Raw genomic sequence first — 15,946 nt, forward strand, 5'->3', positions numbered from 1 at the left:
ATAAATATCTATATTTTAGACTTGTGATTTTGTTGGCATAGAGAAATCCCCAGTGTGGAAAATCCCAAACTGCAACTCTTCTGTAAATTAAAGTCTTAGAGGCTTCTCTGGGACAGGTTATAAGGTCTATAGAAGTAGGGTTTGCTTGTACCAAGATCTTCAGAGGATAGAACAGTAGATGAGTGATCAGAGGACCTGGATTTAAAGCTAAGATTAACTGCTCACAATGAAAATGGTCAGTAATATATCAACCTTCTAAAAATGATTGTCCTCCATCTTCATCAGACCTTTCTTCTTCAATTCTGGGTACCATGGTTTAAGAAGAACACTGATAATCTGGAGAATATCCAGAGGAGGACAAGTAGAATCATGAAGCATCTTGAGTCAGGATGAAAAAAATTTAAATGAAAAGTTTAGTTGTTTTTGTTTTTTGTTGTTGTTGTTGTTTGTTTTTTTAGTTTGTAGAAGAGAAAGCTCCAGAGAAAAATAATAGCTGTCTTTATGTACCTAAAAAACTATTGTATGGAGAAGGTAATTGGTTTATTCCATGTTGCCCAAAGGCCAAAACTTGTCACTATGGGTGGAAGTTTGCAAAAAAGGAGATTTCAGTTTAATGTCAGGAAGAATTTGGCAAAGATGCAGATAGAAGGGTTGGGTTTTTTTTTTCCTTTCCTATGATGTCCAAAGGACATATAGAGACCAAAGGAGCACTTGTCTTGTATGATATTGTAAGACTTCCTTTTTTGCATATTCAGCTTGGCATTAATATAGCTAAAATATATAGGTATGCATCTAAATGTAATTAGGACATATGCACAAATATGTAAACATACATGCATTCATATTTATGCTTATATATATACTTGTTATGACCAAAACAGAACATTTAGGAAGGATTAGACCAAACTCATACTGGAAAAGAAATATGAATTGTGATTTGTCTGATTTATTGAATCTCTAACTGGAAAGTAACAATTTCAGTTGCTGATAGAATAAAAATATATCTTTTATGGTAATTTTATAGGTTTGATAAAGAAAAACACAAATTTCTTTTAAAAATGGTACATAAAATAATCCTATTATTTTACAACAAATTTTCTTGTTGTTAAAATTTGATTTTTATTGTCAAGGCCGCAGCTAAGAGGCAAACTACCTACATGCTAGCTTTAGAATGTTTTAGGAGCACATTGACACTGTGGTTTAATCTAATCCCATTATTCATTTTAATTAAAATTAGATAAAACATTAATTAAAGATTCTTCAATCTGCTAAATATAGTTAAGTTTAGTTTTATGTGTATAATCAACTTTTTGGGGTATTAGCCATTCATTTTGAGTAATTAAAGTCAAAAGACATATAACTTGATTTATGAAGGCCTTTCTGTAAAAATGTACGTTTTTGAACTTTGTTAAATTTTCTTTCCATATCATTGGATTTCTTCAAGATCTGTTATAGGCCAGAACTTGAAACAAGGTGCTAAGTCACTGTAATTGATAGAAACAATGCTTATGTACTTGTGGAGTTCACACCTTTGGGATAGTTCACACATTAGCTTACACATTAGAGTTCACACCTTTAAGACATCATATATAAGGAGCTCCCACAAGCCAACTACGGACTTCAGGAGATTCACAAGTCAGGATTCAGTGGAGAAGATTCACAAGTCACAGCTCCCACAATCCCACTCTTGGAGGCGGAGACAGATTCATTCCATATTCCACCTTTCTGCTGGCTGGAGGTTTTGGATTCAGAGAGAGCTAGAGGCTGAAGCTGGCAGAGCTAAAGGACTAGCAACAAGAGCTCTTAGAAACAAGGAGAGAGATAGGCCTCTAAGAAAGCTAACCAGGCTATTTTGGAAGAGACAATAAAGGACTGGACTTTAACAGCTGGCTGCCTTTGAGGTGATTGTTACTTTGAGCTGAAATTAAGGCTGCTCCCAGAAGCCCTCCAAGAAACCTGCTCCCGGAGAACAATTATACTTAAGAGAAGAGAACATTACAAAGATCCTTTCATTTATACCTTTCATTTCAAAGTTTACAAAAACCTCCCTCAATTAGGGGAAAAGAAATTTTGATTATAAAATATGCAGATAATATCATGCTTGTCACAGAATATGTATAATAACTCTCATAAGACAAATGAGTATACTTTGTAATTTTATTTGAATAATTTTCAAACCAGTATAACCAAGTATTCCTTAATGTACACTAAATGTGCATGTAGCATCCACTGGATTTCAGTCCTACAGTAGTTGTCTTCGAAATACTGGCAATTAGGACATACCACTAGAATATGGTCTTAACATCTGAATTCACAAAATATTTTTGCTTACTTTTGGCAGTCAAACAAATTTATTTCTAACTGAATATTGAGCTTATGTTGTACATTTTCTGCACATTTGTTCCATTGCTTCAGTTCAGTTGCTAATGTAATTCTATTTTTGTTATGTTTTATTTTTTGAAAAATTGTTGTCTTGAAAGGTGTCTAACATTTAATTTTTTAAAAATCTAAAAAAATTCTCAAATGTTTCACATACCTTAGCAATTAAATTGGGATTGAAGAAAACATCTGGAAATCTAAATATTTTTATGGATATATTCATACCATTAGAGCATATGGCCTTTCAAGGCCATATGTAACTCTTCTCCTTATAATTTTTTGGACATGATCCATTAAGAAATACATTACCATTGGCAAAAGAAGCAAATCCATACATTGTTGAACTTCTTACATCACCTGAAGAAGATTCAGGCTTTTTCAAGTATGAATTTATACTATTTTAATAAACCAAGGATCCTTTGCATGAAGTTCTACTTTATGAATTTTCAGTGTACCAATAGAATATCATATATGAATTAATGTTAAAACTTTTCAAGTTCATCAATGATATATATCATCTTTCTATGCAATTATTTTGGCATTTATTAGTTTCTACAAATGGCAAAATAGATCTTTTGTTCACTGGAAGCCAGGGTTGGAATAAATCACAAAACATGACTTCAAATGAAGATTAACTTATAGCCTTTATAGGACCAATTTAGTGTCCTATTTATGTCAGATACATTTTAGATTCATAGGAAGTAATTTGAATTAGTTGGTTACACTGTCTTGATTATAGTTTATAAAATTATTTTTCAGGATAATATCCCTTCCCCATACTCCATGCACAAACTGCATGGTACTTTGGATATAAATTAGATAAAATTGTTATCTTCAATTTATCTCTTATATGGTTTGTACTTAATTGCTTTCTTGTTGTATCCCCCATTAAGCTGTGAATTCCTTGATAGAAAGGACTGCTTTTTGTTTTTGTATTCCCATGCTTAGCAGAGTTCCTAGCATGTGGCATAGATAGTTAAGATGCCTTAATTTTAGATAAATTCTAGGGGCTCTGATGATAACAATTTCCAGAATTAATGTGAAAGAATTATTGAATGGGCTTACTGAAATTGCTATTCATAAAATCTAAATGATTCTTGTGGCCAGGGGACAGATTTTTAAATTATTTTGATCATTATAATTTAGGCTGATATTGGAAATATGATCACAGTGTGACAAGAGTTATTTATTTTCTTTCTAGATATAACAGTCAGCAGGATAGAGGTGGATCTGTGATGCTGATTCTGAAGCTCATATCCTAAAGGAATGTTATGGATATAGAAAACATTCCTTGTTTTATGATTTCTTAATCATATCCGTTAGTAAAAATGTATACTGCAGATGGCAAGCACTTCATTTATCCAACAAACAAAAATACAGTGAATATTTAAGCCTGTGTACATAGCTCCTTGGCAAGAATATCATCAAGAGAAAATTGCGTCTTGAAATCAGATCTTGCTCTTGGATTTATATGGTGATAAATCAGTCAATATTCAAAGCTGAAAGAAGTACTGTACTTGTTACCTTTCTGTCTGTCTTTCAGGGAAGCTGATAAAAAAAGGATTTGGCTTGAATGAGCTATTAAATATCCATAACTCTGCCAAGGTAGTGAATGTGAAGGAGCCAGAACCTGGCATGTGGACAATTAAGGTACTGTTATTCCACAAAACATGTATCATTATTATTTTATTTCTATGGTAATATGTTTTATAAAGGGTATGTAATAGATCAGTTATAATACAAATCTCTGGCAAACATAGATAACAATTTAACAAAAAGGAATTCATATAATATATTTTAAAGACATTTTCACTATATGAATTATCTCTAGTGTCTGGAAGTAGCCCATAAATTCACTAGGTTTACAATGCCCAGAGCTAAAGCTCTCCATCATGCAGCTAATTTATTCTTCTCTAAAAGTTAAAATTTAAGAAAACTATAATTATATTTAGTAGTTTTCCTATACCCAGAGTTAGTATCCTTACTATAAGTAGTACCTGAAATATAATGTAACACAAAAATCAATTACTTAACTGCAGATCCTTCCACATTTGGAAGTCAAAAGTTAGTGACCTAGAATTGACTTTGCCATTTATTATGGTCATATGCTATTTCTCTGTTCCATAATTGGTCTCATTCATAAAATCAGGATGATGATGAAGTTATGTAATATGAATAAACTGAAAATTGGAAAAGCTTATTTAAATGATATCACCTAGAAGTACAATAAATAATAATATAAAATAGCACATTTAGAAAAGTTTTCATCATTGAAAAATGTCTATTATCCTGACTGATACATGTAATTTGATGACTAGTTGATTGAGTTAATTCATCAGAACATATATCTTGTATACAGAGAGCAATGAGTAGGGCTAAGAACTGACTATGAAGAGAGCAAATTGTATTGCATTTGGGAAATGACCCAGTATTTACTATGATCCCAAGTTATTTCCTTGTGTAAAATGTCATCCTTTTAAAAAGCAGATAATATTCCTTGAGTAATATAGCTGTGAATCTTGTAATATCACAGTCTCCAAAATGAAAACTCTCCAAAGCAAATTGTATGATGATACATGGTGAGTCCAATTAGCATGGTCATATCATTAAGCATCAATGTAGGGTACAAGTGGAGGTTATTATTATTAATAATATTAATGTTTTCATCTTTTAATGGAGCTTGGATAGAAAAAGCTTTATCTTGTTATTATTCTTTCAAACAATTCACATTCAAGCAATCAAATATTTATTAAGCACTCACTGTATGAGGTATTACGCTAGGCTGTGGGAGTACAAATTCAAAGAATTAACTCCTACTTGCAATGGATCATAGAGATGGAAAATATAACTGTTTCTTTTATAATAAAACCATTACATCTAAGGATTATCATGGGATGTTGTAGGCACAATTAAAGACTCTTGAGAGTAAATCTTATTTTATTCTTACTTCACTATCCTTAGCACCTAGCCCAGTATTTACACATAGAAGTAGGGGGAAAATGATGAAATATTTCCAATATAACATTAGGTCAAATCAGCAAACATTTATTGTTGCTATATGATAGGCATTGTACTAAGCAGTGCAAATGTAAATAGGAGCAAAACCAAAGACAGTTCCTGTCTTCAAGGAGCTTATATATTCATAGAAGAAAATAGCACATAAAAGAAAAATGAAGCGGGGGAAGCAAGGAGAGAGTATCTGTGGGAAGGGCAAGAAGAATAGGGTCTTGGTAGAGAATGATGTCAAGAAAAGCAGGAACAGTGCTTGAAGAGGAATGGAGTGAATCACTGATCCACTTAATTTTGGAGGAGGGGGAGAGTTTGGAATATAATATACTAAGTCTTTTCTCATTATTTGCTTAGTGGTTAAATTCTATGTGTCAGTTGTTTAATCTGTCCTGAGCCTTCCATATCATAGATTGTAAGTAAGCATTACCTAAGAAAGTGTTCATAGGTAAATACAGGGACAGTTCTTAGATTAGCTTGTGAGTAGGGAGGGAAGGAATGATAAAATGAAATGATGAGGGCTCTGTTCAAATGGTTGTAGGTAAATGTCACAGATAACATGACAATAATTAAAGAAACATGTAGACACAATGACTTACTCATAGAAATCTTACATTTATAATGTACTAATGATGAATCTTCATATAAATCACACTGTTTTTTTAAGATTAATAACTGATAGCATCAGCTATATTAGCTACACATTTTGATTACCTAAAATATAAAAAAGATATAACAAAATCTATATCTTATATAGTATGGAGTATATAATGAAGATTATATAATGTACTGATGGAAAAAAATAACAAAATTGACTTGACCATAAAAGTCACACAAAAAAGTGACAAGCAAAAGTCTACTACTCCAGAAACTCCAGTTCTTACCTGACTTTCCATGGCATGTGACCAGAAATTTTGAGCCTCATCTCATATTCTTTCCCTGCATTTATTCTATATGCAATGCCTGGGGATCTTTGTTATTATTATAGCTTATGTCAGGAATGTCCTTTTTTCCTCTTTGCTTTTTGAATCTACCTTTAAACCTCAAATGAAATGCTCATTTTCTTTCTGAAACTTTCCCTGATCTAGGCAGCTAAATGAAATAAAGGATAGATTGCTGGTCTTGGGTTGTAAGTAGAGCCAAGTAAGAAGACTTCAATTCAATCCTACCTCAGATACCTATGTTGGCTGTGAGACCTTAGGCAAGTCATTTGTTCTCTCTAAGCCTCACTTTTTTCATCTGTAGAATGGGGATAATAATAGCTTCTCCTTCAATGGACTGTTTTAAGGATCACATGAAAAAAAATATTAAAATGCTTTGCAAACCTTAAAACTATACAAGGATTAGCTATTATTTATATTGTTTCTATTCCAGACTAAAAGGGCACTTTATTTTACAAACTATTGATTTTCTTGTTTTGGGGCATTATGTTCTCTGTTATCTAAAATTCCTTCACTTTAGCCAACACCTAACATAGATACACAGGCAGTCCAAGCTCAGGTGTTCATTATCTTTCACCTAGATTATTTCAGTAATTTTCTAATGGTCTCCCAGACTTCAGTTTTATTCCTCTCCAATTCTATGTCTACACTGCTGCCAAACTAACATTCTTCTGCCCAGGTCTGACCTTATCACTCTTGTACTTAAAAAACTCCAGCAGCTCCCTCCTGACGCTAGGATAAAATTCATACTTTTCTTTCACTGTAAGAGACAACTTTCTAGACTTTTGGCAAAGTGAACAGAATACTGGGTTGGGAGTCAAGGAGACCCAAGTTTGAAATCTAACTTTAGACACTTATGAGCTGTAAATCACTTAACTGCTGTTTGTTTTCTGTCATTTACTTATCTGTAAAATGGAAATAATAACAGCACCTCCTTATTAGGGTTTTTGTGAGGATCATATAAGATACAATATTTGCAAAGCACTTACACAAAGCCTGGCATGGTAGGCACTTGATAAATGCTTATTTTGTTCCCTCCCCATGTTCTTCCATTCCTTCCTTTATTCATATAAACTATTCTTGAGAATCTGAAAGGCACTGCTCTCTCATATGATTTCAGTCTTCCTTCAGCGTTCAGCTCAAGTGACACATGTTCAAAAAGCTTATTCTAATCCTCATAGTACTTTTTGTCTAATGAAATTATTTGTATCTATTTGTTTCTCCCCAATAGACTAAGCTTCCTGAGGGCAAGGATTTTTGCATTTGTATTCTTTTTTTGTCTTCTTATCTCCAGCAATTAGCAAATTGTCTAATACAATAAATTCTTGCTGAATGACCATCTCATCTCCTTCTCAGATTGTAAAAACTCCAGCATTGTATCTTCCAATGCCAATCATAATTTTCTTTTTACAAAGGTTTTAATAAGTGTGCTATATGAATGAAAGAAACACACTTGGAAAAATTCAATTTAAATTTAGCAAATATTAGTGAAGCACGACTATGTGCAAATTTTCAGCCTCTGGAGATTCAAAGATAAAAATGAAACACTCCCTGTCTTCAAAAAATTCATATTCTATATAACTGCTAACTTTGAACTGTAGTTTAGACAAGCTGTTGAATAAGTTAATTACATTTGGCCCTTCTACAGAACAATCAAAAATTGGAATTATCCTTGTTCCTGTCTTTCATGTTTCCTGCTTTATGGGAAGTATGTTCTGTGCCTGGATTTAATCATGTTCTGAATATGTTTCATATAGCATTTTTTTCATCCCATGAGTAGAGAGTAGATCATACATATTATTTGTCATAACAGCGTTCGTGAATTAGGTGGGGTGGCTAAGTTTCAGAGCCTCATTTTATAGGTGGGTTACAATGAGGTAAAGAACATTTAAGTGATTTGTCTAAAGGGACACAGATTATATAAAAGTTGCAGTTCTCAATTTCTGTGGCTTCTTTATCAAAACTTCAGTGCACATGTACTGTGACATTTCAAGGGAAAATCAACAAAGACATAAATGTTAAGTCTTTTGTGCTCTTCATACAAATGAGTCAAATGCTTTGAGTTACATCTGATGCTAGTGAAAACATGCATAAAAGCAACCATTTAAGACAACATAAATTTTTCTTTGATTTAAAACAAAGAGAAAGTTGTTTTAAGCCACACATTCCCATTTGTAGGGGGGCTCCTTAAAAAGGTAAATCCTGGATCTAATTTCTAAGATACAGTATTAATTTTCCATCCAGACATTTATCTTTGTAGCTATAAAATTTGAATATAATCACATAAGTACACATTTCTGTGAAGACAAATCTGGTCTTCAGCTACTTCAGGGAAATTCTCAGCAAAAACATTAAAGAAAAAAGAACAGCAACTCTAGACTGTAGAAAGCACAAAATCCCTAGATTAGTATGTGATTATCAGTATAATTGGGTAATCTCACATATGTGTCTATTCCCCAGGGCATATATCCATTAAGAAAATTTGGATAAACTATACTTAGATAATCTTCCAAGTGGAAGATAGAGTTCCAACTATACAGTTACACTAAAGGCATTCATGTTGATTTCCAGAGCCTGTGAAGACATTTAAACATGATCAGAATGCTTTTGAAATCATATTCAAGTAACTTGAATTTATTTAGCAACTAAAATCAAATCAACACAATGGACCACACAAGAGGAAGGATTATTCTAGCAGCCAAATATTTTCACCTGTTAACTTATGAATAAACTTACAAACTAGCTATACCAGGTGTGCTCTTTAGATGAATTAGATGTAGCAACCAATTCTCTTTGGGGTTAATGGAATGTATTGTACTAGCTCTTTCCTGGAATTTATCCGTTATTTGAACTTGACAATACCAGATTGCCAATTAAATGGAATATTTTCTTAACATATTTACGCATATGTATCTACACATAGGATGTGGGATTGTAAAGGGCCTTCACTTTATTCCATTTGAAGATTGAAGGAACTGGAAATATTTAGCTTAGAAAAGAGAAGACTCAGGGGAAATTTGAATGCTTAAAGAACTTCATTCATACACACACCCACACACCCACACCCACACACCTATATACATATATATATATATATATATATATATATATATATATATACACACAGACACACACATACACATATATAATGTGGATGAGACTTGTTCTCTTTGATCCCAAAGTTCAGAACTAAGATCAATGAGTAGAAGTCAGAAAGAGATTAAATTTAAGCTTGAAGTCTAAAAAATTTGCTAACAACTAGGTCAGTCCTGAAATGAAAAGACTACCTCAAGAAGGGCCTCTACACCTTAGAGGCCTTCAGGAAGAGACTGGTTGACCATTTGTCATTTTGTTCTAGTGGACATTCTTTTCAAATATGAGTTTGTCTAGATCAGTCCTGTGACCCCTTCCAGTTCCTATAGGCTGTGGTTTTGCAGTAGTACAAAGAAGCTTTAAATAATGCTAGATCTCTTACTCTTTGCCAATATCAGGTACTTTTCTTTCAACTTTGCAGTTTTTTAGCTCAATATAAAAGGGAAAACAAAAGATCTCTCTGTTAAGGAAATTTTATGGAAATCTAAGTCCCACCATCAGCTATTTAGTCTGAGACCCATCACAGGCTTTTATTTTTAAAGTGGTATTATTTCTTCTTGGTTTTATGTGAAAATATAATCAGATTTTATGGTGGTAACCCCAAATTGTTCTATTTTTTTTAAATAAGAAAAACCTTTACCATTATTTCCTGTTAGAAAAGAGAATGAAATGCTACTTCTCTAATCAGATTTTTATTTCAATTTGGAATGTTGAATTTCTCATGTCTTAATATTTTTTATCAAGATCATGAGTTAATTCAGCACATAAATATTAGCTTTCTGGCTTATTCTCTATTACCATGGTATAGATGTATTATGATTTTGTTTCTATAAATAAGTTTAGTATTTATTCCTAACTGAAAGTGCATATTAGTGCACCTATTCTCTTAATTATATTCTGTGTTGGAAATAAATCTACCCTGTATTATGTTTAGCCAAAATAAATCTAGATATGTTCTAAGATTAAAAACATAAAAATCAATATTAAAATTGATTTTAATTATAATTACAAAAGCTGTAGGTACCATTACTGCTCATTCACTTTTGGAAAAAATATAAGGAAAATTTTGGGTAAATTTAGTTCCCTAAAAATTAATGATAAACTTAGTGTGTTTAATTTTTTACTATATTGTTTCAAGATAGTGTCTTTTTAAAAAGCTTCTTAATAATCTGATTTTAATGTTGAAAGTAATGAGGAGCCACTGGAATTTATTGAGTAGGCAAGATGATTTGAGTGAAGATCATAATGGAAGTTGTCTGGAGGATGGAGTTGGGAAAGTCTTAGTTCAGGGAAAACAAAGAAAGTAAGATTGTAGTGGTCGAGGTATGAGAAGATGAGGGTCCAAAGGTTACCATGTATGATTGGAGAGAAAGGCATGCATATGAAAGGTGTAAATGTAGAAATGACAGGATTTGGCAATGGATTAGATATGAAATATGAGTGAAGGTAAGGGGTCACAGTGACTTTGATATTACAAACATGGGTGACATGGAGGATAGTGTTACCTTCAACAGTAATAAGAAAGTTTGGAAAGAAGTAGTTTACAGAAGAGAGTTAATGAATTATTTTGGATATGTTGACTTTGAGATGTTGGGTTATCCAGTTTGAGATATCCAAAAGGCAGTTAGTGACATAGAACTAGACTTCAAGAAAAAGATCAGGACTAACTATATAGATCTGGGAATCTTTTGCATGGGTGACAATTGAACCTATAAGAGCTGATAACATCAAAAACTGAGAGAATAGAGAAAGTAAAAAAATAGCCTTCAAGGTCATCCACAGTTTTTTTGGATGACATGGATAAAGATCTATGAGAAAAGACTAAGGAGACATGCCAGACATGTAGGAAGAGACCAACCATCTCTTGCCAACAACAGTTATTTTTTATGGTGAATAATATTGCGTTCAAATGTTGTACTTTATTCAGCCATTCTCCAAATGATGGGAACCCCATTAGTTTCCAGTTCTCCCCTGCCTTTTCTAATCCCTCATTTAGGAACAGGAAGTTTATTTTGCTTTGGGATTATTCTTCCTTTTAACCTCTCTTCAAACTTTGTCCCTGCCTGTTGCCATGATGAGTTTGATGAATTTAACAAAATTATTTGTCTGCCTATATGTGTATATAATTCTCATTAGTCTGATTCTAATAAAGGTGAGATTCAGCTGATATACATTCTATACAGCTTTTTGCACTATTTTTTCTCAATTGAGGGATCTCACTTTACAAACAGTAAGTTCCTCCAAGCCCTTGTTCTTCGTTTTTATACTAACATATTCCTTTTGGTTTCCCTCTTTCTTTCCCTCTTAAAACCCTAAGAATAGGAACAATCCATTTCCATGTCCTCTGTTTTTTTTTTTCCCTTCTGTTTTTCTTATTTAACTTTCTCAGTGCCTTTTGAAGACAAAATTTCTGATGGAACACTTGTGTTTTTTTCCTGGTATTAGAATATTAGCATTATAACATTAAATGGGCCTTTCCAATTAATTTAATAAACTGAATTGTTGAAAGTTTCCCCCTGCCCCTTCAGTTTGAATCTCAAAATTTCTATTTAATTAATTAACAGAAGTTCTTTTAATGAGAAATGATTAAAAATTCTCTATTTAATTAAAGATCCCCCCATGTATGATTACACTCAGCTTTTCTGAATAACCAATTCTTGAACATAAGCATAGTTTTGTTTTGTTTTACTTTTTGGAATGTTATAATCCAAGATATCCTCTTTGTCTGATTTTGTGTGATACTTATGGTTGTTGCTTGGTACTGAAATTCTTTCTTTGTGCATTCTTGCAGTAATTTGGAAACTCAGTATTTAGAATATGCCATTCTTGGAACTTTTCCTTTTAAGATTTCTTTTAGATGATGAATAGTTGATTAATTCTATCTTCAAATGACTTCAAATTCTAATAGTCGGATTTTTTAAAAAAAATTATGATTCTTAGATCATGTTTTTTTGACCTGTTTCCCAGGTCACCAGTTCAGCTTATACTTTGTATATTCTAATTTTTCCAGAATTTTGATTTTATTCTAATATTTCTTGCTATCTCATGGAATCATTAATTTTTGTCTGCTCTATTCTCGCTCCATTTTTTGGGTCAGGTTTTGACTAGAACTCTCTTTCCCTTTCCAGTCTTGTACATTTCAAGCACTTTTTGATCTAGCCAAACTGGTCTTCTCCCTTTCTCCCTCCCTCCCCCGCCTTATATATATATGACTCTTAGTTTCTTATATCCACATTTTTTGTACAGATTGTTCTCCATCACTGGAATGTACTCTCTCCTCACTTCCAATGCTGGGAACACCTAGATTCCTTTAAAGACACATCCTAATAACATTTCCTAATGAGATATTTTTGATTCCCAAACTACTGGTGTTTCCACCTCACCAGTCACCTTGTAATTTGTTTTGCATATAAATTTTATCAATAGATATATGTAGGCATATAAATGTACATATAATAAAGAAAATAATGGAAATAGATATAATTTAATAATTATAATCAAACAGCATATATGTATATCACATTTCATGTATGATGTAATATGTAATATATAATATAAATATCATTTAATCAGTAACTAACAAAACTGATAAAAAGAAATATAAATAACTATATCTTGAACATGTATGCATATACATGTACATACATGTATATATAGGGTATTTATACTTACACATGCATGAACATATAAATATATACACATATACATCTAGTTTCCACTGGTAGAATATGAGTTCATCTTGTATAAAGATTGTTTTATTATTATATTTGTATTTCTATACCAACATAGTTCTTGGTATATAGAAGGCATGTAAATGCTTATTAATTGGTTGATTGAACAGTTTTTCAAAACTCGATTTTTAAGATGATCTTAATGATAAAAACAAAACAAAACCAAAATATGGTGACCATATACAGGCACAGGCATAATCAGATTACACATATAAATGCCCGACAGAATTGGGAACCAGGGAGAGTACGTGCTTTTTCTTTTATTGCTCATGAACAACATCCCCATACACACATATGCAAATTTTCATGAACTCTGTAAGGTTAAACAACCATCTTATAAAATGGAAAGAATTTACCAAAAATGATGTAGTGTTTATATGAGAGAATTGTTAAAGATATGTATTTATCCAGACAGCTGAATCAAAGCCAGATAAACTTACTTTAGTCACCCAAAATAGAGAAAAAATATTCATTTACTTCTATTGTGTAATGAATATCATTCAAAAAAGTTCTTAAAGAGTTAATATTCTAAAATCTCAAGTATTCTTAGGATCTTTAAGGGTCATAAAATATCATATAATCAGTGTTAAACTCTATGGGAAATATTAATTAGGTAAAGTTTAGTTTTGGACTCATTTATTCCCTCCCTTAAACTCCACATTCCTTTTTGAATCCTCCTTCTTCCCCTCCCCAGCCCCCACCTTCCACTACTGCTAACCTCCATACCTGGTACAATAACATACAGTGTTACCACAAGTTACCAGGATCCTCCTCTTTTTACATTCCCATGGAGTTTACATTTCTTTATTTTATTTCCTTTTCAAATTTTACCTTGCCCTGTGCCTTTTTCCTTAGAAAGCTGTCACTTGAATGTTTCGCTATTTCTTAAAACCACAGAACTTTAGAATGTAAGAAAAGCATAGACTTTAAAGGTTAAATAATCCTATTATTTTGTTTCATATGAAAGAAAAATTAGGATCAGAGACAGAGAGAAAACTTATGCTATGTCAAACTCTTAGTAGCTAATAACTCTGGGTTAATGAATGATGATGAGTTAGTATATAATCCCCTTCTTTAATACTGAGCCATCATATGACATTTTGTTTTAACAAGTTTCTTTACTGTTCTCACTCAAAGGAGATGAAAACATCACGTATAAACATACATTCTTGGAAACTCCAAGTTCCCTTAATCTGGCATCAGGTGATACCTTTTGACATTGTTTAAATGATACTACATCAACACTTAGAATAACCATATGTCTTCCATATGTATTATGCTTCTGTTATTCACTTCACAGTTATGATTTATGTTAATCTGAAAATGGCCAATTTTATTTTATCTGTCTCCCCACTCCCTTTTTTGCAAAATGGAATTCTAGGAGAGAAAGATGAAAAGGAGATAAGACAATAAAATACAAAACCTTACCTAATAAATAAAGTGGCCAGAAATCAAAGACTTATAGGGAAATTTGACTGGGAATTTGGGTGCATATAGCCTTCACAATGATAACTATAGCCAACTGGGGCCTCATTTATTTTGGGCCCTGGCAATTCAAGGTGCTTAAAAATGCATAACCACTGTATGCTCTGGATACATTTAAGCCATAACTTCAACATTTATACTGGAACATGGGAAATTATGAGTGCACATGGTAAAAAGATAGTCTTTATTGTTATAGCTAAAAATGGTCTGAATTGAGAATTTGAATTATAAATTGGCAAAAGAGTTATGCTTAAAACTGGTCACTTGAAGAGATTTCTAATAGACAAAAATTTTGAATGTTTATGTTATAAATGTAAATTGTATTGTAATTTTAAAAAATGAAATCATTGCTTTATCATTGAATGTTCCTTAATTCTCCCAGCATTTTAAACATTTTACAGATAACGTGAAGACTATTATTCTTTTTTTTGCCACATACAGATTACTAATTTTTGTTGTTTTATAAGATTATTTATAACATTTATAAGATTAAAATAAATGTGAATAAACAAATTTAGAAGGGTGTGCCAAAATAACAACAACTAGTATCTATATAATACTTTAAAATAATTTACAAGTATTATCTCATTTGATCCTCACAACAACCCTAGGAGGTTGGTGCTATTCTAATTTTACATATGAGAATTTAAGGAAAAGAATAAATGATTTACTGAAGGTCACACAGTTAATATCTGAGGTTGGATTTAAACCCATATCTTTTTGTCTTTGAGTTTAGCACACATATACCATCTATTTATTCTTAAATTAAATAAATGTTTAATCTTCAATTTTAAAAATTTTATTTTAAAATTTTTGTTTAATCTTCAATTTTATTTTGACATAATCCGATTAACATATCACAATGGGAAAGAAAAATATGTTTCCAAACATTTGGGAAAGTTCTAAATTTCTCACTGTTGTTAAATAAATCTGTTGTAACATAACCTTTGTCAATTGGTTTACCCAGGGATTGTTTGCCAGACAAATTGCACTTGATAGCAACTTGGCAATTTTTTAAATATTTTTGTGCACTTTGGCATCTTTAATAATTATTTTATACTAAGACTTTTTTTTTAAAGGAAAGGGGGACAAAAATGTATCTAGAGGTTATTTTCATGTAACAAACTTGCTTGTCATAATGTTGGAAGGTTGGGCTGATTATGTAAAAAGACAGCTACATGGCTTTAAGATAGTATTCGGTAAAGTGCTAGATAGTCTAATCAGATCCATAGTTTTCATCACATGCATTTTTACTTAAGCAATCATATAGAAGACCTCTAATTTGCAAATAACTAGCTTACTAAAAATTTT

The 15,946-nt window shown here is 31.9% G+C and overlaps 1 protein-coding gene across 3 annotated transcripts in view; it reads left to right on the forward strand.

Annotated features, from left to right (window-relative positions):
- The window catches only part of HMCN1 (hemicentin 1), a 465,183-nt gene that overhangs the window by 182,218 nt on the left and 267,019 nt on the right, over positions 1–15,946 (forward strand). For all 3 annotated transcript variants that reach the window (XM_031937038.1, XM_031937039.1, XM_003767514.3), the window contains exon 6: positions 3,923–4,029. In XM_031937038.1, coding sequence (XP_031792898.1) covers positions 3,923–4,029 — 107 coding nt within the window. The remainder of the gene's footprint in view (positions 1–3,922; positions 4,030–15,946) is intronic.

Source organism: Sarcophilus harrisii, chromosome 4 (genome assembly GCF_902635505.1).
Source record: "Sarcophilus harrisii chromosome 4, mSarHar1.11, whole genome shotgun sequence".
NCBI lineage: Eukaryota > Metazoa > Chordata > Mammalia > Dasyuromorphia > Dasyuridae > Sarcophilus > Sarcophilus harrisii.